This window comes from Schistocerca serialis, chromosome 3 (genome assembly GCF_023864345.2).
Source record: "Schistocerca serialis cubense isolate TAMUIC-IGC-003099 chromosome 3, iqSchSeri2.2, whole genome shotgun sequence".
NCBI classification, from domain to species: Eukaryota; Metazoa; Arthropoda; class Insecta; order Orthoptera; family Acrididae; genus Schistocerca; species Schistocerca serialis.
The window spans coordinates 613,963,257-613,987,881 of record NC_064640.1 but is presented as its reverse complement, the minus strand read 5'-3'; the positions used below and the strand labels follow the sequence as shown (position 1 = coordinate 613,987,881).

The following is a 24,625-nucleotide window of genomic DNA, read 5'->3' as shown; positions in this document are numbered from 1 at the left end:
TGAATTTCTGGGTGAAGTACTCGAAAAAATTGATAGTGGACAAAAAGTAACTGGCATATGCCTTGATCTGTCTAAGGCTTTTGAAATCATAGACCACACTCTATTGCTGCAGAAGCTTGAAAGAATTGGTATCAGAGGTATGCCTAACAGCTGGCTTAGATCATATCTTACTGACCGCAAGCAAGTAGTAGAAATACATTTTCACAAAGAAAATAAATCAACAAGACACTATTCTGATTATAAAGCAGTAAAATATGGAGTACCGCAGGGCTCGGTACTGGGCCCTATCCTATTTTTGATATATATAAATGACCTAACATCAACCAACCAGTACCATAGCACTATCCAGTTTGCAGATGACACAAGCATATTAGTCAGCGGGAAGACTGCAGAGATACTACAGACAAGACTGTCTGAAGCATTAACAAATGTTGTAAACTGGTTCAACCAAAACAAACTAATAATAAATAAAAGCAAAACAGTAGCATTAAATTTTCATAATATCAAGAGAAACATTGAAGAGGATATAAAAATTCAGATGTCAGACACGGATATTGCAAGTGTGCCTAATACAAAATTTCTGGGGGTCTGGCTACAGGATAATCTTAGATGGGAAACTCACATTGACAACATATTAAAGAAGCTAAGTACCATGTGTTATTTAATGAGAGTGCTAGAAAACTGCTGTCATAAGGACTGTCTAATGACAGTTTACTATTCTAATATACATTCTGTCCTAAAATATGGGATCACTTTTTGGGGTAACTCGACATCCTGCCTAAAACTCTTCAGGATGCAAAAAAGAATAGTGAGAATCATGGCTGGAATAAAAAGGAACAAACCATGTAGACCATTATTTAAAAGGATGGGGATTCTTCCCCTTCCATGTATTTTCCTATTTGAAAGTGCAATGTTTATAAAGAAATATACAATAACAAATCCTAGTATCCTCCCCAAAAATGAAAATGTTCATCATCATAATACAAGACAGAAAACCGACTTTCATGTACTCCATACAAAAACCAGTTTGTGCCAAAAAGGAACATTGCACCATGGAAAAATTATCTACAATAAATTGGCAAGAGAAATTAAAGTAATGACAGATGTAAAAAATTTTAAAGCTGCATTAAAAGAATATCTGTTGACACATTGCTTTTATAGTGTGGAAGAATTCCTCCAAAATCCTCGAGACTCTAAGTGATGATTATGCAAATACTGTAACCATTAATATTGGCCTATAAATACATTCAGATGTAATTCTCAAGTTTATAATGGGGTTCAAGTATAAGTTGTATAGCGACTTGCCCAGTATATGAAGTAAAATTCTGTGAATGTAATTCTCTAGTGTACATGTCAGTTCATAGTGTAGAAGAGTTCCTCAAAAATCCTTAGAGCTTAAGTGAGGATCATGCAAATACTTTAATCGTTAATATTGGCTTATACATGTATTCAGTTGTAAACTTCAAGTTTCTAATGTGGTTTAATTATAACTTACACATTGACTTGCCCAGTATATGAAGTGCTGTAAAATTTTGTGAACATAATTTTCTAGTTTCTAAAGTGTTTTAATTATAAGATATACGTTGACCTGTCCAATATCTGATGTGCTGTACTGTACATGTAAGATTTACTGGACCAATAAATACAATACAATACAATACAAAAGATATGAAGTACAACGCAGTCATTTCCTAAGCATATCAAAAATTTATGTAGATATACCGGCAGCACAGAAACCCAAGGTTCATCTTGTGTCATTGCTTTTCAAATTATTTGCAACTGAGAGACAGTATGGTGCAAACTCTGTGCCAAAACACCATTATATTTCTCAAATTAACGAAAGTATGCATTAGACAGCATAACAATTTCCCATAAACAATCAGCAGTCAATCACATTTCATTTGGAGCAAAACTTTTACATAGTAAATTATTTTTTTGAAAGCGGTAATAAATGCTAACTAATTTCTTAATTACTGATCACCTAAGCTTGATTATAGTGCATGTTTCTTTCAGGTATGAACAAGTGAAAGTACAATGTGATGTCTATTACCTTCTTGTAACACTGAACAAACTTTAATGAAACAATTAAAATTGTAATAATATAATTCTAAAAATTACTTGTAAAATGTATGCTGAATTGTCCAATATCATATGTGCAAATTGAACACTATTATGATTACTTGGATCACTAAAATACAGTACAATACAATACAATACACAAACTTCTCTTATCCCGAAGAGTACATAAACATAATGCACCATCAAATTACATTTTATGCTAAATATTTACACTTTGTCACAGTAATTTGCAAATTCTATTTTCAAAATCACAAATCCAAAAAGAGTTAAAATTTTACCCACATAAATTTCTTTGAACTAAGCAGGATAAGGATGTAGCACCTCTCATGTCACTTCATGAAAAAATTATTTCCATTGAAATAGTGAAATTATTTTTGTAGCCATAATTAGAAAATCAGCAATCTATAAACAATATTTAATAAAAATTAAAAATCAGTCTTGATTGCATAAACACATTTATTTAAAAATAGTCATTGGTTTCAGTTAGTTATAGACCATGATCAAACCATAATCTGCAATAAGAGTAAATTTAGAGACTTAGAGGGATGCCTACACAAGAATTGCAATGTAAATCTAAAAGTAACAACGGTAATTAATTGTTGATAGATACCATTATAAAGAAACAATAAAATATATATTCCCTTTCAAAACACAAGAAGAATTCTTCACTACACAACCATCATTAGATTTTCCATTAGAGCAGTGTAAAACACTTCGAAAGTAACCTTGTTGATAAAAAAAATTTCTTGGATAGATCCAATAGAACACAAATTTCATTTCAAAAACATAAAAATTTCAATTCTCAGGCAAAACAGTAAATATCCTTTTCATTAATACACTGTAAGACTACACGTCAGTTTTCTGTGTTTGTGCAGTCACTACCTAAGGAAGAGAGGTTAACGTCACAGCAGAAGATAACTTGAAAGGTTTACAGATAAGTCAGAGACACAGTATAGAAAAGGAGAATGAAAATTTGGAAAAAATGCTTCATATCTCAGGGCCCTATGATCACCAGTCACATACCATGAATAGAGTTCATGATCCCCTGGGGGCACAAAAACTATGGTGCACCTGAATCATGGCTGTTTTCAGTGTCACTTTTAACATGCATTTGTTTATATGTTCTTGTTTCGATGTGATATTGTACATATGCCTACACTGAAAAATGGGAAAATGGTATAGAAATGACATTTAACTTTACGCATCTCTTAATATAACTGTACTCTAGACAACTACTTTTTAGATTGGCATTCCATGTACTCAAAAAAATGTGACTTCCCCATGACAACATTGCTAGTTTTCTTAATCTAAAAGTCTCTCACTTCCAAAATGGCATACATTTGAATCAAAATTTTGAGTAACTGTTTGAATCAAAATAATGAATTTTACTGTGTCTTTGTTAGTAAAATGCTTTATGTGCACATTAGCCAACAATTGACACTTGATTAAATACCCTTTCTTTACTACAGTTTTTTTGACATTTTATTACCTATACAGAACATTCAATACTACTTTTATTAATATTTTCATAAATTAGTGGTACAGCATTGGTAAAATTTAGAATTCTGTTCATGACATCTGAAACTTTACATAAACTGTCAGCTATTGCCAACCCTTCAACATTGAAAATTATACTTGTGATTTCATCCAACCAAAGTTCAACTTGTTAATTGATTCCTCAATCACTTCTTACTGAAATGACATAATAATAAATGAAACGCATTATATTGCTTATGTCCTCCAGGATTAGAACATAAGTACCATAGCACATTTAATATAGTAAAACTTCAGCTTTTATGATGGAAACATTTTCAGCTTCCATTAAATCAACATTTTTAGTCAAAGTTTCAATACATTTATCTAGTCTGTTCATTATTCTATTCATCCGAGTGTTAAATTGCTTGTGCCCTGCTTCAACTGTGGATTTCAGTTGGTTAAGTACCTCTCTTGTTTTCAGGATCTGAATACTTTTGTTTAAGAGGTCAGTTTTTAATTCAATGATTAAAGTATCAATTCTACCATCCAGATCATTACTTAGCTCATTTTTTAACTTTTCATGTAAGAAAAGAAAATGTACAGATTCAAGTTCAGAACTACTCACATGACGACAACACACAAATATATCATGAAGTACAAATTTTCATAATAAAGTTGAATAACTAGCTGAAATTTATGGGAAAATGAAATAAAAGTGAAAATAAAGTTGTCACACAAGTAAACAAATAAATGAAACAGCAAATGCACACAACATGAAAGTGGAATACATGACTGTGGTATCAAATATGCCAGCTGATCTGGTAGTACAGTATATATTACCCCAGTCTCCCATGTTACAAAATGTATATGCAGAGCAACATTGTGGGAGATGTGAAGGACCTGCTGTGGTTTGAAAGCCATGTTAGAATGCTGCTGTGAAGGCAAAGAGAGCTTCACTGCATATTTACATAGGCCAAAGCCTCACAGACAAGCAAAAAGTAAAGGAATCCAGATTAGTGTAAGGAGAGCCATATGTGATGTGTTCAGTGAATTCGAAAGTAAAATTCTGTTTACCAGCCTGACAGAAAATCCTAAGAAGTTGAACAATTCTAACCAAATGATGCAGACACACTCTGACCCTAATGGCACTGAAACAGAGGATGGCACAGAAACGGCAGAAATACTTAAGGTCTTTTTCCAAAACTGTATCACTGAGATAGATCGCTCTGTAGTTCCACATTCAAATCATCATATGAATGACAAAATCAGTTATCAAAATAAGTGAGTGTGGGATAGAAAAGCAACTGGAATCCCTCAACAGAGAAAAGGCCATTAGACCTGATAGGATACCAGTATGATTCTAAATACAGTATGCAAAAGAACTTGCTCCTCTTCTTTCAACAGTGTACCATAAGTCTCTGGAGGAACAAAGCATTCATAATTATTGAAAAAAAAAAAGAAAAAGAAAAAAGCACAAATCATTCCCATTTTCATGAAGGCTCATAGAAAAGATATACAAAATTTTAGGCCTGTATCTATAATGCTGGTCTGTTGTAGAATTTGGGGATATGCTTTGTGCCCATGTATTACGACATTTCTGGAGACTGAAAATCTCATGTGTTGGAATCAACATGAGTTCTGGAAACAATGATCATCTACATCTACATTTATACTCCGCAAGCCACCCAACGGTGTGTGACGGAGGGCACTTTACGTGCCACTGTCATTACCTCCCTTTTCTGTTCCAGTCGCGTATGGTTCGGGGGAAGAACGACTGTCTGAAAGCCTCTGTGCGTGCTCAAATCTCTCTAATTTTACATTCGTGATCTCGGGAGGTATAAGTAGGGGGAAGCACTATATACGATACCTCATCCAGAAACGCACCCTCTCGAAACCTGGCGAGCAAGTTACACCACGATGCAGAGCGCCTCTCTTGCAGAGTCTGCCACTTGAGTTTGCTAAACATCTCTGTAACGCTATCACGGTTACAAAATAACCCTGTGATGAAACGCACCACTCTTCTTTGGATCTTCTCTATCTCCTCTGTCAACCTGATCTGGTATGGATCCCACACTGATGAGCAATACTCAAGTATAGGTCAAACAAGTGTTTTCTAAGGACTCTCCCAATGAATCTCAACCTGGTACCTGCCTTACCAACAATTAATTTTATATGATCATTCCACTTCAAATCGTTCCGCACGCCCCAGATATTTTACAGAAGTAACAGCTACCAGTGTTTGTTCCACTATCATATAATCATACAATAAAGGATCCTTCTTTCTATGTATTCGCAATACATTACATTTGTCTATGTTAAGGGTCATTTGCCACTCCCTGCACCAAGTGCCTGTCCGCTGTAGATCTTCCTGCATTTTGCTACAATTTTCTAATGCTGCAACTTCTCTGTATACTACAGCATCATCCGCAAAAAGCCGCATGGAACTTCTGACACTATCTACTAGGTCATTTATATATATTGTGAAAAGCAATGGTCCCATAACACTCCCCTGTGGCATGCCAGAGGTTACTTTAACATCTGTAGACGTCTCTTTTCATGTGAAACCCAGCTCACTCTGTTTGTCCATGAAATCTAGAAAGCAGTAGATACTGGTGCCCAGGTTGATGCCTTGTCTCTTGACTTCTACAAAGCATTTGATACAATTCTGCACTGACACCTAATGAACAAAACATGAGCATATGTTCTGTCATATCAGCCTTTTGACTGGATTGAAGAGTTTCTAGCAAACAGAACACAAAGTGTGATTCTCAACTAAGAGAAATCCTCAGATGCAAAATTTACTTTGGGTTTACCACAAGCAAGTGTTATTGGACCATTTCTTTTCTCTGTGTACACAAATGGCAATGTGGATGACCAGAAGTTCCATGAAGCTTTTTGCAGCTGATGCTGTTGTATACAGTAAACTCACAGCGCTATAAATGTGTAATAAAACGCATAAAGATCTCCAGAGGATCAACATATGGTGCAGGGATTAACAATTGATCCTCAGCTTGAACAAATGTAACTTACTGCACATAAATCGGGAGAATGACCTATAATTGTATGCCTACATGATTGCAGAACAATCACTGGAAATAGTCAAACTCATAAAATGTCTAGAAGTATGCGTATGGAGTGGTTTAAAGTGTGAACCACCACATAAAACTAATTGTATGTAAGGTAGATAATAGACTGAGATTCATTGAAAGAATCCTCAGGAAATGTAGTCCACCGCAACAGAAGGTAGTTTATAAAATTCTCATTTGACCAATACTTGAATATTTTTCATTAGTGTGGGATCTGTACTAGATAGGGTTCATATAGTAAATAGAGAAGATCTGAAGGAAATCTGTGCTCTAGTACATGCAAAAGCATCAGATAGATGCTTTGCCAACTCCAGTGGTAGACACTACAAGAGAGGCATTCTGTATCTTATTGTCATTTACTGTTAAATTTCTGAGAGAGTACATTTCTAGAAGAGTCAACCAATACATGGCTCCCTCCTATGTATATCTAACAAAAAGACAATGAAAGTGAAATTAGAGAGATTCAAGCTCAGGTGGAGACTTACCGGCAATCGTTGTTCCTGTGAACCATTCATGACTGGAAAAGGAATATGAAGAAGTAACAGTGGTACACAAAACATCCTCCACCACACACCATAAGTTGCTTTGCAGAGTATAAATATAGATGTAATGCTATGGAGGGAAACATAATCATTTAAAATATAATATCTACTATTATACAAGATGAATATTTGGAGTGATGGTAAGAAATACCATTGGGCTCAAGGGCAACACCAAGTGCTCTAAATTGTGGTTATACTGAACAGTTCAGTTGTGGATCAAATGTGTGACTTTGGTGATGTGGACTATGTCAAGAATTTCAAAGTCAGTATGTTGAGTTAAAAAGTTTAACTATCAAATACTCCTTCAGTCACAACAATGATTACCATATCAGATCAGTTGTAGCTTTCCTGTAATGCATTTTTGTGCATTTACATCAGCATTAGAGTTACAAGTAGTGCTAGGAATTCTCTCAGATAATGGTTTGTTCCTGGATCTGTAGCTTTACTGAATATGTTGTCTAGTAAACATATCTAGAACTTCATCTGCAGGTACCTTGTTCATAATGCTGGACTGGCTAGCCAGCACTATGAACTTAGAAATTGGATAGAAACTATTTGAAATCCTGCTCCTCAGGGGTCTTCAAATCCATTTTGATTCAATATCAAGAATGTAGAGGCTGCTATTGCAATACAAGTCCTTTTCTCCAAATATTGATTTTTGAAATACAACAATGTTTCAGTACTCATGTTGATCACATCACAACTCAGTCTGTGACATTCTCATTGAGCATTGTTGTATTGGAATGGGGGTTGAAGGGGTGGGGGGATTCTTAAATAAACCTTGCAGTGCCATGTGAGGGTAAAGTTTTATTTTGGTGGTTTGTCACTGCCTTCCTTGGACCTATTAAGAAGTGGTGAGTGTGTGTTTGTAGTAGATGGATGAACATGATGAATGCTAGTTCAGTGCTTCCATGATATTGTGCTTTTATTGTGGATGGGTGTAATATTAAAAATGGAGAGAATGAAACCCAATACCAGTATGTGACTTAGTCGTCTCAAATAGTGCCAAGGGGGACTGCTCAGCTTAACATCCCCCATCTTGTAGACACATCACAAACAAGATAACATGAACTCACTCCTGGCGATACTACAGAGTGGTTTAGAGTTTAATATAGGACACTGATACACAGTCTAGTCATTTAAGACTTGATGCTACTTACTTTCCTTCTTTTGCCCACCAAGTGCTGGCATTGAAAATGAATTTCACCATCAGGATTAGAAAGTTAAATCTTGATCAACTACTCCATTCTACTCTGCATTAAGAATCATAGCTTTAGAGAGCAATGTTGCTTACATTTAAACTAATTTTCACTTATTTCTTATGATTACTTCATTATACAGGGTGCTTCAGGAGGAATGGTCAATATTTAGGGATATGAGAGGAATGATCACTCTAAGCAAAAAAGTCAAGTAAACCTGGCTCTAAAATGCGTATCATAAGAGCTGTGAACACTCATTTTCCTTCGCTACTGTGAAACATATCTCTTCTATTGACCAGGTGCTTATAGTTCTTAAGGTATGCATTTTGGAGTGCATATTTACTTGAAAACTTTTTCTTGTCTTGGTCCATACTACCTCTTCCTAAAATATGGAAAGCAAAAAGCTAGCAGTAGAAGAGATTTGTTTCACATTATCAAAGATGAATTAGTGCTCATTGTTCTTAAGGTATGCTGTTTAGAGCCAATGTTTGCTGGACTTTTTTGCTTTGAGTGATTCTTCCTGTCACATCCTTGAATATTGGCAATTCCTCTTGGGACACACTGTATCTTTATAGTACCACATTATAAGGATCCATTCTTCCAGAGTTAGTTTTAGCCCTGTATTCTCACAATTAATATTAATAAGAGACCTCCAAAACTGTAGTTACATACCTTTATTATGTCATGACTGGTGTCTTTTGAAGGAAAATGATCAGGTTACCTGCAGCTGACCAAAATAAAAACTATGATTACAGCTACAGTAACTTCTACATCCACATCTACCTCAGGGCCTGCTCCAAAGATTTTGCTGCTCTGTGCAAAAATTTTAATCCCCTGTCCACTGCACCATCTTGTATTTTCAGACATATTCAACCTTTTTCAATGTCATTTATCCATGACATCTTATTTTCACATATAACCTCTACTTGTATGTATTTTTGATGTGAATGCATCTTGAAAAACCAGAGCCAGGTATTGTACACCAATCAGCAAAACTGAAGTGAAACGTTTACAGTGTATTACATTTTGAGCTATAACGCTAAATTAATTGCCAACCGAAGTTAAGTTATGTCACTCACAGAGTCCATAACTAAAATCTGTTCAGTTTTTCTCATTCCCTGTGTAGAGAGGAGCATGTAGTGTACTGAATATTGCATTGTCAGCTATATCATCGAAGCTTCTGCTATACAAAGTGGAAGGTCATAGGACAGTGAGTGACTTTCAGATACATGCTTTATTTATCAGAAAAAGAAAACAGTGGATAACTTGCCAGTGCCTATTTAGTGTCTACACAGTACTTAAAGGATAAATGGCTTTGACTGGATATCGAGAAGGTGTGCTTTCTGACATGTCATAACCAGTTTTAAAAGCACTTTTATTTATTGTTGTGAATGGTAACAGCTAAATCCTAAATAAAGTTGTTGAAATTCAAGCAGTGTGAAATATGACAACGCTGGAGAAACAGTTCGTGCAATATGGTTTGACAGTTTTTTTTTCCATTTGATCTTAAGATTACTACCTATTGACAACAGTTTCAACACTGAGAAGGAAAAGAGAATGAGGGAAAACTTTAAAAAAGTTATGTACAAAGCAGAAAAAATTAATTTAGAGGTGTGTGGCAAGAAGATGATGATTGTAAATGGTGTTAATGGCAAATTCAAAGGAGAGGGAGTTGTGGGGATATTATACCATGCACCTTTCCACATGTAAATACTACTTAATCACAATTTCTGGATTCAAAAGTCTATGGTATGTGACTCACAGTGCTTGTTTTACTTACTCCTTATTTGTTTATTACGAAGTGTTCTTGTTAGTGATACTGCTATAGGTTAAAGGCTGCTGTGTAGGAACTTTCAGGCCATTATATGGTGGCATTTTTCTTTGTTTCTGTATTATAAAGTTTGTCGCTGCTGTAGGGGCTCCCAAGCTGGCACTGATACTTTTCAAGTGTTGTGCAGGCAAATGGTAGAAACTGAGTTGGCAACACTGCTAGATTCACTATTTTGAAAGATGCATCCAAGATGACCAACTCCAACACTTCATTTTTCATCTGTCTGACAATACTGAAGACAATTTCCAGTAATACCATAGCTTTTATTAATATTTGTAATTCTAACTTATTCACACACTTGTTCATTTATACAAAACTTTCATTACCATGTTAATTTAATCCTGTTGGAAGTATATTAAAATTTAAGATTTTGCTGACCCCAAAAAACTCTGCAGTGAATTGTGGCATAGTTGTTCCCCTCCCCTCCTGTGATCTACATACATGCTCTGCAAGAAGGTACCATGTGCAACTACTGTTCATTTCCTTTCCTGTTCTACTCGCAGAGAGAGTGAGGGGAAAACCACTGTCTACATGCCTCCATATGTGCCCTAATTTCTCTTCTCTTTGTGGTCCGTACGTGAAATGTGCAATTATGGCCACAGAATCACCCTGCAGTCAGCTTCAAATGCCATTTCTCTAAATTTTCTCAAAAGGCTTTCTTGAAAAGACAGTTGCCTTCCCTCAAGGGATTCTAATTTGAATTCTTGAAGCATCTCTGTACTATTTGGATGTTGATTGAACCTACTGGTAACAAATCTAGCAGCCCACCCCTTAGTTTTTTCAACCTCTTTCTTTAATCCAACCTTGTGGGGATCCCAAACAAACAAGCATTTCTCAAGAATGGGTTACACTAGTTTTTTTATATGTGATCATCTCCTTAATAGACAAACTACACTTTCGTAAAATTCTCTCAATAAACCTAAGTTGACATTTTGCCCTCCATGTTTGGGCAGTCACTGTGGTGTAGTCCTTACATGCTCATTACATTTCAGATTGTTTTGCAACATTTCTCTTATCTTTGTGGCCCGTACGTGAAATGTGCAATTGTGGCCACAGAATCACCCTGCAGTCAGCTTCAAATGCCAGTTCTCTAAATTTTCTCAAAACGCTTTCTTGAAAAGACAGTTGCCTTCCCTCAAGGGATTCTAATTTGAATTCTTGAAGCATCTCTGTAATATTTGCATGTTGATTGAACCTACTGGTAACAAATCTAGCAGCCCACCCCTTAGTTTTTTCAACCTCTTTCTTTAATCCAACCTTGTGGGGATCCCAAACAAACAAGCATTTCTCAAGAATGGGCTACACTAGTTTTTTTATATGTGATCATCTCCTTAACAGACAAACTACACTTTTGTAAAATTCTCTCAATAAACCTAAGTTGACGTTTTGCCCCCCATGTTTGGGCAGTCACTGTGGTGTAGTCCTTACATGCTCATTACATTTCAGATTGTTTTGCAACATTATGCCTAGATATTTAATTGACATGACTGCATCAGGCAGGGCACAACTAATGCTGTACTCAAGCATTATGAGATTGTTTTTCCCAATCATTTGCATCAACTTACATTTTTCTATATGTAGAGCTACCTTTCATTCATCACACCAGCTAGAAATTTTGTCTAAGTCATCCTGTATTTCCCTACAGTCACTCAACAGCAACACCTTCCTGTACATCACAACATCATCAGGAAACTGCTGCACCCTGTTTGTCAGATCATTTATGTATACAGAGAATAGTAACAATCCTACCATACTTCCCTGGGGTACTTTTGACTTTACCCTTGTCTCTGAAGAACACTCATCATTGAGGACAATGTACTGATTCTATTACTTAAGAAGTCTTCAAGACACTCGCATGTCTGGGAACCTATTCCGTATGCTTATACCTACATTAACAGTCTGCAGTTGTGCACAGTGTCAAACGCTTTTTGAAAATCTGTGAATATGGAATATGCCTGTTGAACTTCATCCACGGTTTGCAGGACATCATGTGAGAAAAGGGCAAGCTGAGTTTTGCACAAGCAATGCTTTCTAAAACGTTGCTGATTTGTAGACAGACTCTTTTCTATATCAAGGACATTTACTACATTGAAGCTGGGAATATATTCAAGAATTCTGCAGCAAACCAATGTCAAGGATAATAGTCTGTAATTTTGTTTGTCTGTTCTATTGCCATTCTTATATACGGGAGGCTTTATCATTTTTTCCATAGCTTGGGTCTTTGTGCTGGGTGAGAGATTCACAAGAAATGCGAGCTAAGGAGCTAAGTAAGGGCCAATGCTGTAGAGTACTCTTTGTAAAGCTGAATTGGGATGCAATCCAAACCTAGTGACTTATTTGCTTTCAGCTCTTTCAATTGCTTGTGTGCACCAGGAATGCCTATTACGATGTCTTTCATATGGGAGTCTGTACAATGGTCAAATGACAGTATGTTTGTATGATTGTCCTGTGTGAACAATTTCTTAAACTCAAATTTTAAACTTTCGCTTTTCTTTTGCTATCTTCTATTGGTGTTAAGGTGTGGTCTGGTTTTCATGGAGGGTCTTGCACTCCTTGTGGTTTTGTGTGGCACTATCACAGCACAGGCCTACATTGATGTTTTAAGCACCTTCACGCTTCTCACTGTTGAAGGGCAGTTTTGCATGTTTCAACACAATTGCGCACCTGTTCGTAATGAACGGCTTGTGTAGAAGTGGTTACATGACAATAACATCTCTGTAATGGCCTGGCCTGCACAGAGTCCTGACCTGAATCCTATAGAATGCCTGTGGGATGTTTTGGAACGCCCACTTCAGGCCAGGCCTCACCGTCTGACATTGATACCTCTCCTCAGTGTAGCACTCCATGAAGAATGGGCTGCAATCCCCCAAGAAACCTTCCAGCACCTGATTGAACGTATACCTGTGAGAGTGGAAGCTGTCATCAAGGCTAGGGGTGGACCAACAACATATTGGATTTTAGCATTATCGATGGAGGGCGCCTCAAATTTGTAAGTCATTTTCAGCCAGGTGTCCAGGTACTTTTCATCACATAATGTGTGGAAAGAAACGTGGCTCTCCTTCCACTATTAAAACAGTTCTGATATGTAGCTACATTTTGTATGCAGCAATGTATGACCAAACATAAATTGGCCATTGACTACAGTTTTTACTGTAACTTCTATGACATATGTGTGGTAAGTTACTTAATTTTGAATCACCACAATAACTGTGAGCAATAACAAAAAGAGAGCCAGTTTATTATCAAGCTGCAATGTAAGAGTTTAAGACACAAGGGAATCATTTTTTAGTGAAGAGATCCCAAACATCCAGAGACAGTGCTTCTTATTTTTTTTATTCAAAAAGTTAAAGATTTGCTGAGAAATTAACAACAGGGACAGGTACAGCTTTGCATGTTTTTCATAAATAATTTTTTTTAGAGAGACAGCAGATGACTCAATGTTTGGCTCTCCACATTCTGTTCTGGAAGCTACCCAGGATTGCAGGATTCTGTGTCTTGCCACAGTATGTCTCCCATTGCAGGAACATTCTGTTTGTGTGTCCCCAGGCTTAAGGCACTGTTCTAGTACAGCGCTGCTGGTAGAGTGTGTGCAGTATCTACTCTGATTCAAATATAAGTGAACCACTTCATTGACTTAGAGCTTATCTTACCATCACATATTTGCCACCAGAGGCATCAAATAACAGGTCTACATAGCTTAACTTTCCATTTCTTTGTTTATTGATACTAATGCTCTTCATTGTGTATAATATGAATACAAAATTTTAAGTATGTTATTTGTGTTTTTATACTTATTAAATTTTATTTTACTACAGGAATTTTTGAAATTACATACTATTGAGGAACTGCAGAAGTTCACAAAAGATTTTGAATATAAAGGCATTATCTTAATAGGAGTAACATTTTCAAATGGCAGATATGCACAAGACATAGCAGTATTCTCAACAGACAAATATTTCTTGGACTTGGTATGTAATTTTGAAAACCTTTCTTTCTATGTTTATCTAATTATTGGAGATGTCCTCATTCCATTTCCCTCCTCTGAAAATGGGAAACTTCTAAGGAGATAAATATACTTATGTTGTGTTCCATAGAAAGCAAGTAAATATTTTGAAGCACTGTACTACTAACAAGTTAGCTACACGGTAAAATGTTTCAACACACATGTTACATTGATAACTTCTTGTCTTTTTTTATTTAAAACAAATAATATATTGCTGATCAAAGGTGTGTAATAGTAGTTATGCATGATGAGGAATATTTTTAAAAAGTCATAAATATTATTATACATTGCCTGAAAAAGAAAGTGAAGCACTTATAAATGGAAGAGGAAACAAAATAAAATTTCACAGTTTGAGAGGGTATGTTATGTTATTCCAGTGATTGTAACATTGAGTCCAATTTACAAAGAAGTTGGCAGTATGAGTCACTTATCAGTGTGATGTTGTACCCCTCTGGCTTGGATTCATGCACTGATTTGGCTAAATACTAGCACTGGGATGGAGTTCACATCTGAGCTGGTCTAACATAGATACTATCAGGGACAGAGCTGGGGACCTTTCTGGCCACAGGAGTACTTCAGCATCATGCAGACAGTTCATAGATGCACATGTCATGTGTGGATGAGCAATGTTGTGTTGAAAAATGGCACCATGATACTGTTGCATGGGACATTACACATTAGGATGCGGGATGTCCATGACTATCCATTGTGCCATCAGAGTTCCCTCAGTCACTACCCGCTGATAACCTCACTGTTGAGCGTGTGGTAACACCAACCAACCAACCAACATATCAGTCACTGCCAGCCATGACCTGAAGTCATACCCAACGGCTGTCCTCACCATGGTGCCAGGAGTAACAGTGAAGTGCCTCCCCAAAACACTGGAAGAATGTGACCTCTTCCCAGGTCACTTCCATACTCACTGATGTTGATCATTTGGGGTAGTGCAAAACAGTGATTAATCACTCAACGCAATGTAATGCCATTCGTCAGTAGTCCATGCTTCCCGGTCATGGCACCACTCCAAATGCAGCTGTTTGTGCTGACATGTTAATTGTGCAGGAGGCTCATAAGATGAAGTGTCACAGGAAGCTATCCATGGGAGTGTTTTTATTCCATGACAGTGCCCCAGCTCATTCTCCACAGGACACAGTCATACGTGATACTCCTTTGGACTGTCCAATTTTGACTGGTGACCGCTTTCTGTAGTCTCTTAGCCTGGCCTCCAGTTACTTCTTCCTCTTTCCTCAGACCCAGGAACCATTGTGTGGCAGGCATTTCCAAACTGACTTATGAGATGGAATGTTTCCTGAAAAACTAAAATGCAGACTTTGACAACCAAGGTCTATGCCAAGTCGTGTATAGTAGGGAAAAATGTTGTCAACTTGCTACTAGAATCAAGTCCAAATTTGAAAGTAAAGTCGCCAGTGAAGTACCGCACTTATCATTGAAAACACTTTCATTACAAGCATCGTTGTACAGCCAGAACAGAATAGAAATGCCTCCTGAATGTAGGGTACTGCTGTTTATACAAACACTGAATATTCCAGAATATCGAGCATAAGAAATTTGAAGAACTTTCCAGAAATGATAGATACTAGATAACAAATAACTGCTGCTTGTTGCGTTTGAAATGGCGACCTGTAGCACACCAGCCAGTAACACTAACATTTGTGCCACAGTGTGTGCAGGACAGCTCACAGCATTGCTCCCTCTCCTGGAGAAACAGTGACCAGCTGTTGTAGAAGTTCTCCTGGAGTTGACTACAGCATTCTGGATCTAGATCTTGTCAACAGCCCTCTGTATGACTGCACTGGCAGATCCTCACATTCTGGTCATGTGCACTATGACAAGCAACAAAGGTAGCATCTGCCATCAGAGTTTTGCTGTCATCAATCAGATCTTCAGTTTTCTTGAATGAGAAGCCTCCATCATTGATTTGTGCTTCAGGACTGTATTAGGGCTTCATACAGAGGACGTGGATGATATGTGCTTTGGCTTCTTTATGAAGACTGATAATGACATCACAGGTAACATTTGACAAACGATGATGTATATGCTATGGCCCAAAGTAGCACTTTAGTAACTTTCCTAATAGTCCCATTTTCCACCCAGGTGTAAAAATCAACACCAAGCCTCCTGGGCAATATCTCAGTGGCCAGTGCTTGGCATTATAGTGCTCTTGATCTTTCTGCTGGATGGCCAGGATCCATATGTGACTCAGCTGTCTTGCTCCTTCAGTCCTGGTGATAAGGTGTTACATGTAGCCATCATGAGTGTGGTCTAGTTGAAATGGGAACAGTGTATCCATTGTCATTTTGGATTTGCGACTACAGAGCAGAAATAACTGTGTGAAGACCGTAGTGTCATGTCTTGCTTCATTGTGCAGTATGCGAAAGTCATGATGGGCAGTACTGTATTCCAGTCGTTCTGTTCGACTTCAGTGTACATCGAGAACATATCTGCCAATGTCTTATTAAAGTGTTTTGTCAGATGATTCATCTGTGGATGGAAAGCAGTTGTCATCCTGTGGGTAATTCCCCTACATGAAATTATAAGGTTCAGTCAAATGAAAACAAGACAGATAGAAAAAAGTAAGTAAACTCTTTATTACTTCAAAATTTATCACCATAACTGTTAAGATATTCATCCCCTGTGAAACAAGATGGTCAATGTCTTTATGGAAAAGTGTTCCAGGTTGCCTATGGAACTGTGATTGGATCAAGGTGTGCACCTCTTCATCAGAAGCAAATCGAAAACCATTAATGCTGTTCATCGGAGCTCCAAAAATATGGGAATCACATGGGGAGAAATTGATACTATTTGAAGGATGTGCATGGGCCTCCCCAGCGAAACTTCTGTAGCATACTCGAAACAACCTTGGCAACATGTGGGTAGGGCAACATATTGCTAAGGTTGTTTCAAGTACACTGCAGAAGTTTCACTGGGAAGCCCCTACCTGTCCTCCATACAGTCCCAACTTCTTCTCATGTGATTTCCATATTTTTGCAGCCCTGAAGAAAGACACTGGCAGTCAGCCCACATGTAGCCTAGGTTGTTTCAAATATGTTGCAGAAGTTTTGGTGAGAAGCCCTTACACATCCCCCAGACAGTCCCGATCTCTCCCCATGTGATTTCCATATTTCTGGAGTTCTGAAGGAAGTCATTACTGGCTGTTGATTTGCTTCAGATGAAGAGGTGCACACCTGGGTACAAGATTCCATGGGCAACCAAAAACATTTTTCCATGAAGGCACTGACCATCTTGTGTCACAGTGGGAAAAATACATTAACAGTTTTGGGGATTACTTTTGGAATGCTAAACAGTTTATGTACCTTTTTCCATCTGTCTCATTTTCATTTGATGCCTCTTATAAATATCTTCATCTACATCTATATACATACTCCACAATCCACCATATGGTGCGTGGTGGAGGGTACCTCGTACCACAACTAGCATATTCTCTCCCTGTTCCACTCCCAAACAGAACGAGGGAAAAATGACCGCCTATATGCCTCTGTACAAGCCCTACTCTCTCTTATCTTATCTTGGTGGTCTTACTGCGAAATGTAAGTTGGCAGCAGTAAAATTGTACTGCAGTCAGCCTCAAATGCTGGTTCTCTAAATTTCCTCAGTATCGAAAAATGACCGCCTATATGCCGCTGTACAAGCCCTACTCTCTCTTATCTTATCTTGGTAGTCTTACTGTGAAATGTAAGTTGGCAACAGTAAAATTGTACTGCAGTCAGCCTCAAATGCTGGTTCTCTAAATTTCCTCAGTATCGATTCACGAAAAGAATGCCTCCTTTCCTCTAGAGACTCCCACCCGAGTACCTGAAGCATTTCCGTAACACTCACATGATGATCAAACCTACCAGTAACAAATCTAGCAGCCCTCCTCTGAATTGCTTCTATGTCCTCCCTCAGTCCGACCTGATAGGGATCCCAAACGCTCGAGCAGTACTCAAGAATAGGTCTTATTAGTGTTTTATAAGTGGTCTCCTTTACAGATGAATCACATCTTCCCAAAATTCTATCAATGAACCAAAGACGACTATCCGCCTTCCCCACAACTGTCATTACATGTTTGTCCCACTTCATATCATTCTGCAATGTTACGCCCAAATATTTAATCAACGTGACTGTGTCAAGCGCTACACTACTAATGGAGTATTCAAACATTACAGGATTCTTTTTCCTATTCATCTGCATTAATTTACATTTATCCATATTTAGAGTTAGCTGCCATTCTTTACACCAATCACAAATCCTGTCCAAGTCATCTTGTATCCTCCTACAGTCACTCAACAACGACACCTTTCCTTACACCACAGCATCATCAGCAAACAGCCGCACATTGCCATCCACCCTATCCAAAAGATCATTTATGTAGATAGAAAACCACAGCAGACCTACCACACTTCCCTGGGGCACTCCAGATGATACCCTCACCTCCGATGAACACTCACCATCGAGGACAACGTACTGTATTCTATTACTTAAGAAGTCTGTAAAACCTCATTGGAATCCCATCAGGACCCGGTGGTTTATTTATTTTCAACCCATTCAGCTGCTTCACAACCCCAGGGATGTCTATCACTATGTCCTCCATATGGGAATCTGTACGAGACTCAAACGGCAGTATGTTTGTACGATCCTCCTGCATTAAAGATTTCTCAAATGCTAAATTTAAAATTTCAGCTTCCGTTTTGCTGTCTTCCATTGCCAGACCAGACTGATCAGTGAGTGACTGGATGGAAGCCTTCGACCCGCTTGCCGATTTTACGTAAGACCAGAATTTCCTCGGTTTTCAGCAAGATCTTTTGCTAAGGTATGATGGTGGTAGTGGTTGAATGCTTCGCGCATCGCTCTTTTTACAGCAGCAAGAAGCTCTACTAACTTTTACCTGTCCTCATTCTCCTGATCTTTCTTGTACCGCGAGTGCAACTGCCTTTGCTTCCTGAGCATTCTCCGAATTGCGCTGTTAAACCACGGTGGGTCTTTTCCGTCCGTAACCCACTTTTTCGGCATGTACTTGTCCAATGCGTGATTTACAATGTGTTTAAAATTTGCCCATAATTCTTCCACGTCCATCGTACCGGAAGTAAATGAAGTCAATTCACTTACTAAGTGGGATGCTAACAACTGCTTATCTGCTCTTTCTAGTAAGAATACTCTCCTAGCCTTCTTGACCAACTTTTTAACTTTCGTAACCATAGTCGTAATGACAACATCATGATCACTAATCCCTGTCTCAACACTGACACCATTGATGAAGTCTGGTCTGTTCGTGGGTACCAGATCTAAAATATTTCCATTACGCATTTGCTGTCGATTTAGCTGCTCAAGACAGTTTTCAGATAATGTGTTCAAAAGTAATTCACATGAAGGCTTGTCTGTATGACCTGTAAAGAATCCATAGACATCCCAGTCTATACTAGGTAGGTTGAAGTCACCTCCGACTAATATAGCATGATCCGGGTACTTCTGCGATACAGAATGTAGACTCCCTTTTAGTAATTCTAGAATTCTCACTGTGGAACCTGGTGGCCAGTAATAACACCCCACAATTAACTTTATCTCCCCTAGCTCTGTTAAACGTGTCCAGATAACTTCGCAATCACACTCTACTTTGACCTCAGTAGACACAATATTCTTGTCAACTGCAATGAAGACACCACCTCCTATGGTGTCTAATCTGTCTTTCCGATACACGTTCCAACCCTCACTAAATATTTCAGAACTTCCTATCTCAGGGTTCAGCCAGGTCTCAGTCCCGAGAATAATTTGCGCACCACACGCTTCCTGGAGGGAAGTAAATTGAGGAACTTTATTCCGAACACTCTGAAAATTTACTGCTAATATCTTGATAGCTGAAGTGTCTTTACACTGAGCGCATCCTGATTTCCCTGCCTGCACGTCGACTGGTGAGTGTTCATCAGGACACCTCGCACTACTGCCTAGCCTAAAAAACCCCCATGTGCATGCCACAAGTACTCTGCTACCTGAGTAGCCTCTTCTTTTGTGTAGTGCACCCCTGACCTATCTAGGGGCATCCTACAATTCCCCACCCAATAGCGCAAGTCTAGATATCTACAGCCAAGACCATCACAGAGTCGACGAAGCCTCTGGTTGAGACCCTCCACTCGGCTCCAAACCAAAGGACCCCGATCAACTCTGGGAACGATGCTGCAAATAGAGAGCTCTGCTTGCACCCCACGTGCAAGGCCAGCGGTCTTCACCAAATCCACCAGCCACCTGTACGAACTGAGGATCGCCTCAGAACCCAAGCGACAGGCATCATTGGTGCCGACGTGAGCAACTACTTGCAGATGACTGCACTCTGTACGCTTGATAGCCGCAGGCAAGGCCACCTACACATCTCGGATGAGGCCCCTCGGCAGACAAACCGAGTGCATGTTGGATTTCTTTCCAGCTCTGTACGCTATTTCCCTAAGGGGCTCCATCACCCGCCTAATGTTGGAGCTCCCAATAACCAGCAAGCCTTTGCCCCCCGCGTGCCTGTTCAGGCCCTGCTGAAGGAGCGGCCACTTGCCCACTGACTGACTGGTAATTGAGTTCAAACTGGTGATATGCAGCATGCCCATGTACAACACTAACTGCTATGCCACACTGCATGTAGCCCAACTCACAGCGATTTGTGACAATGAAGAGTGAATGTGTAGAGGTGGGAAAGCAGAATCACATTCAGGTGAATGTGCGGGTACTCTGATTGTTTGAGAAGGATGTAACAGCTGCTGCTAGACATCACACTCCCAGTACCTCTGTATGGAGAAATGATCCTTTACACAAAGATTGCTTTGTGATTTCTCCAAATTTAATGTTACACCATTCATTTAGGAGTGTATTCATTTGCACCATCAGATAGTTGTTTGTTAAACTACTATCGCCAACAGATCCTCATTATGGGAGCAGTTTTGCTGGACATTTATTATAAGAGTGTTATTTGTGCATTATCATTATCAGCAGTTCCATATCCAGTTTAAGAAAATATCTTGTGTTTAGCTACATGTAATGCCTTTAGATTCTCAGAACCTGAACAAGTCAATCCACCATTGAAAATGTTGAGTGATGTGTATCACAAATTTTGAGCTGTTGTTGTACCCAGATTACATGGGAGCAAAAACATTCAAAACTGAAATTTTTCAGCTCTTGGCAGTGCGTTGTTTGTCCTCCAACAAACACATTTTATACCATAGAAAACAATATGAAATCGAGATTAGACCACTTGAGGCACTAGGATTGTACACTGTAACATTTGGCCCATTTCTCTCATAATTAAGAAAGCCAGTGGGACTGTGCAGTTGTCTGATGGAGGAAGTTTTATGATCCTGTTGATGCTTGACAAAATGTTTATCCACAACCGCCACAGCAACTTACATTTAACAGCAGCCATTTGTAAGGGCAAGGTCAACAAAGTTTTCAGCACCCAGTGTACAGTGAACTGCAACAGACTTATGTGATATCTGTAAAGACTATATGTTAATTTGAGTCATACCAAGATGGCAAATGCTGTTTGGAATTTATGCATAAGCTCTCAGCATTGTATAACAAATGATGTGACTGATGACCACAGCAGTTGAGTCCCATAGTGCTCAGAGCCTCAACAAATTATGTAAGGAACTTCTTTTGTATACAGTGTAAAACTGAAATGGAAATTTCTGTTGTTTATTATTACTATTAGAAAACACACTGTCAGGCTATTTTGGACTGTTGAAATAGTAATATTTGCATCCTCATTTTGCAGTACCTTCACATCAGTGTATATTTAAATGAATTACATGTAAAAATTACCATAGAGGGTAGGAAAAATTGGAATACTGCTTATATGAAATTCAGTTTACACTGTATTTCCTTCTCATTATAACTCTACATTATTATCGAGGAATTATTGTTATTCATAATTATTGTTTCTATTTGTATGCCAGATGACAGATACATTGGTTACCTCAAGAGACCCTGACCTCCAGCTGAACGAAGTGACAGTCTACGCTAACATGGAGTATATAAAAGTCTTCACACAACAAAATTTTAAAGCAACTAGGAAACAAATTCTGCCCATTGTGAGGGAATTTATGAGACATTTCCTAAGTCCTCCAACAGAAGGTTGAGTCTCGTGCCTCCATTATAGGCAGGGATGTGTGTGTTTCATTTTGTTTTTCCATTTAAGAACAGATATGTTGATTTTCTTTTAGTATTGCTACTAATGCATGTCAAATTAGTAATATTGTAGTGAGACATTGAAAGAAAGAATTGTACTGTAATTTGTATCCTTATGTACCTTAAGTGTTTTTCTTTTTCAGTGTTGTATTGTGTTAATGTAGTGTTACCTTGACTCTCATCTCTCTATGAACAAGCCTTTTTAAAAATTTTCATTGACTATAGCATCAGTGCCTTTGTGATCCCTTAGTTTGCTATTATTACACAACATATATAACACAGGTACAGTAAATATTATCTATGACTGCATAATATTGCAGTGATAATATGAATTATGTGATAACCAAATGCATTAGTTTTAAGAACACCTGTCTGGACATTCTTCAATGGTTTAGAAATAATTGGCTGATAGAATGTTTTTAACTTGCTCTTGAAGTTCACTATAATACACAGAATATATTTAAAATTCTGTGTTAGATTGTTAAATACATATGTCCCAATTTATGTGATATTATGTACTAATATTGTAACTTTGAAGACTTTGTAGAAAGTGTATTTGGCTGTAAGATTGTGAAAATACTTTGTACTATGCTTTTACAAGAGAAACACTGCATTACTGAGTGTATGTATTGTTATTGTCTGATAGTGTTCAAAATACCAAGCTTTCTAAAGAGTTCTCTGCAGGGCGTCATGAGACTATTCACAGGTTCAGTTCTCATAGCATTCTTCCTTTTTCAGTAAATTTTACTTCTGTTAGTTGCAATCTCTCTTTCTCCCTCTCTCTCTCTCTCTACCTCCCTCCTATTCTCCCCCTCTCTCCACCTCCCTCTACCCTTACCATCCCCTTCCCCCTCACCCTCCCACCCCAGGACAGTTTGCATACATGTATGCTGAATGATCCATCTTCTTTGTTTCATCACCTACATCTGTAATCACGCAGCTGAACTGCATTGAGTCTAGGGTGTGTTTTTTTCCAATTCAGGTTGTGATTTGTCCGTAGTCCTAATAAGAGAATTCCATCTACTGCCCGTATTTTGTTGTTTGAGTGGACTACAACTAGGTGGTGCATTTTTGTGCACATATAGATCATGTTTTGTATTTTAATTGAATCTTTTTTTATTTAGTATACAATGCATATTCCATCAAATCTGACCCACTCGCTGAGTAAATATAAAGCAAGGATTGCGTACAAAAAGAAGATAACTACACAATACACTTGACATGGTCACATATTCACGTTCTGAAAATAAGTAATCACATACTTTTATAAAACTGTTGCACATACTGTTATAAAACTGTTGCACATTACTTTCACTGCAGAAGATAGATTTGTAACATAGGCATTGAAAATCAAAATTAAAGAGAAGATGAAACTTCTTATCTGATTATTAGTAGCATGCTGGAGCACACTATCCACCCAAGTGTTAACAGAACCGTGTGTGATCCATTGTGGACATATAAGTTACTTATTTATGACTGATAAGTAACCATAGATAAGATGAAACATACAGAAAGGAAGGTCATCGTTTCTATACAGCAACAACATACTCAAAATTCTTTGTTATTACTACACATCACATACCAAATTTAATCATATATTTACCCACTGCCATGCCAGTCTTACCTTTTATCAGTACTCTTAGATTTCCTACCTAAAGCTTTTCACAAATAATTATCTTATTCTTGTTTTTTTCTAACCCACGCATCTATCATTAACTTATCATTACATCATCATCATGAATTATGTCACTCTTAGGAGTATAATCACAACAGGTTCTATCTATTCAGATCTCACTCTGGACAGATCAATAGTCAGAGAGTTGTTTTGATTGATACATTGCATAGTAGAAGATTAGTAAATAGTGCGGAAAGCCGGAGAACAAAACAGTAATGCAGCAGCTTGGTGCCCTATGAACGTCACTCCACACATACACTAAAGGCTAGTGAATTCCTTGAGGTGTGTTTTCTCACAGCTGATAGCTTCTCTACTAATATCTTTGAAGTTCACTTTTTTCTTCCCCTAATGGACCCTATATTCACAGTCTTTATCAGAGTTTTCATTTCCGCCAACAGCGTAGGCTTCAATATTTTTAACCAAGCATCCTCCAATGTTTTGTCCAATATGTTATCTAACTTCTCTGTCATTTCTTTTTGTGATTCTTTAACAGATACTGCATTACCTGCCACAATTTAAGACTTTTCCTGTGCCTCTTTTAGTGATTTTCTAA

At 37.9% G+C, this 24,625-nt stretch overlaps 1 protein-coding gene across 1 annotated transcript in view; it reads left to right on the top strand.

Annotated features, from left to right (window-relative positions):
* LOC126471048 (uncharacterized) overlaps positions 1-22,348 on the top strand; it is a 77,231-nt gene extending 54,883 nt beyond the window's left edge. Inside the window, exons 3-4 of the mRNA XM_050099116.1 lie at positions 14,029-14,181; positions 22,166-22,348. Coding sequence (XP_049955073.1) covers positions 14,029-14,181; positions 22,166-22,348 — 336 coding nt within the window. The remainder of the gene's footprint in view (positions 1-14,028; positions 14,182-22,165) is intronic.
* Positions 22,349-24,625: the final 2,277 nt, after the last annotated feature.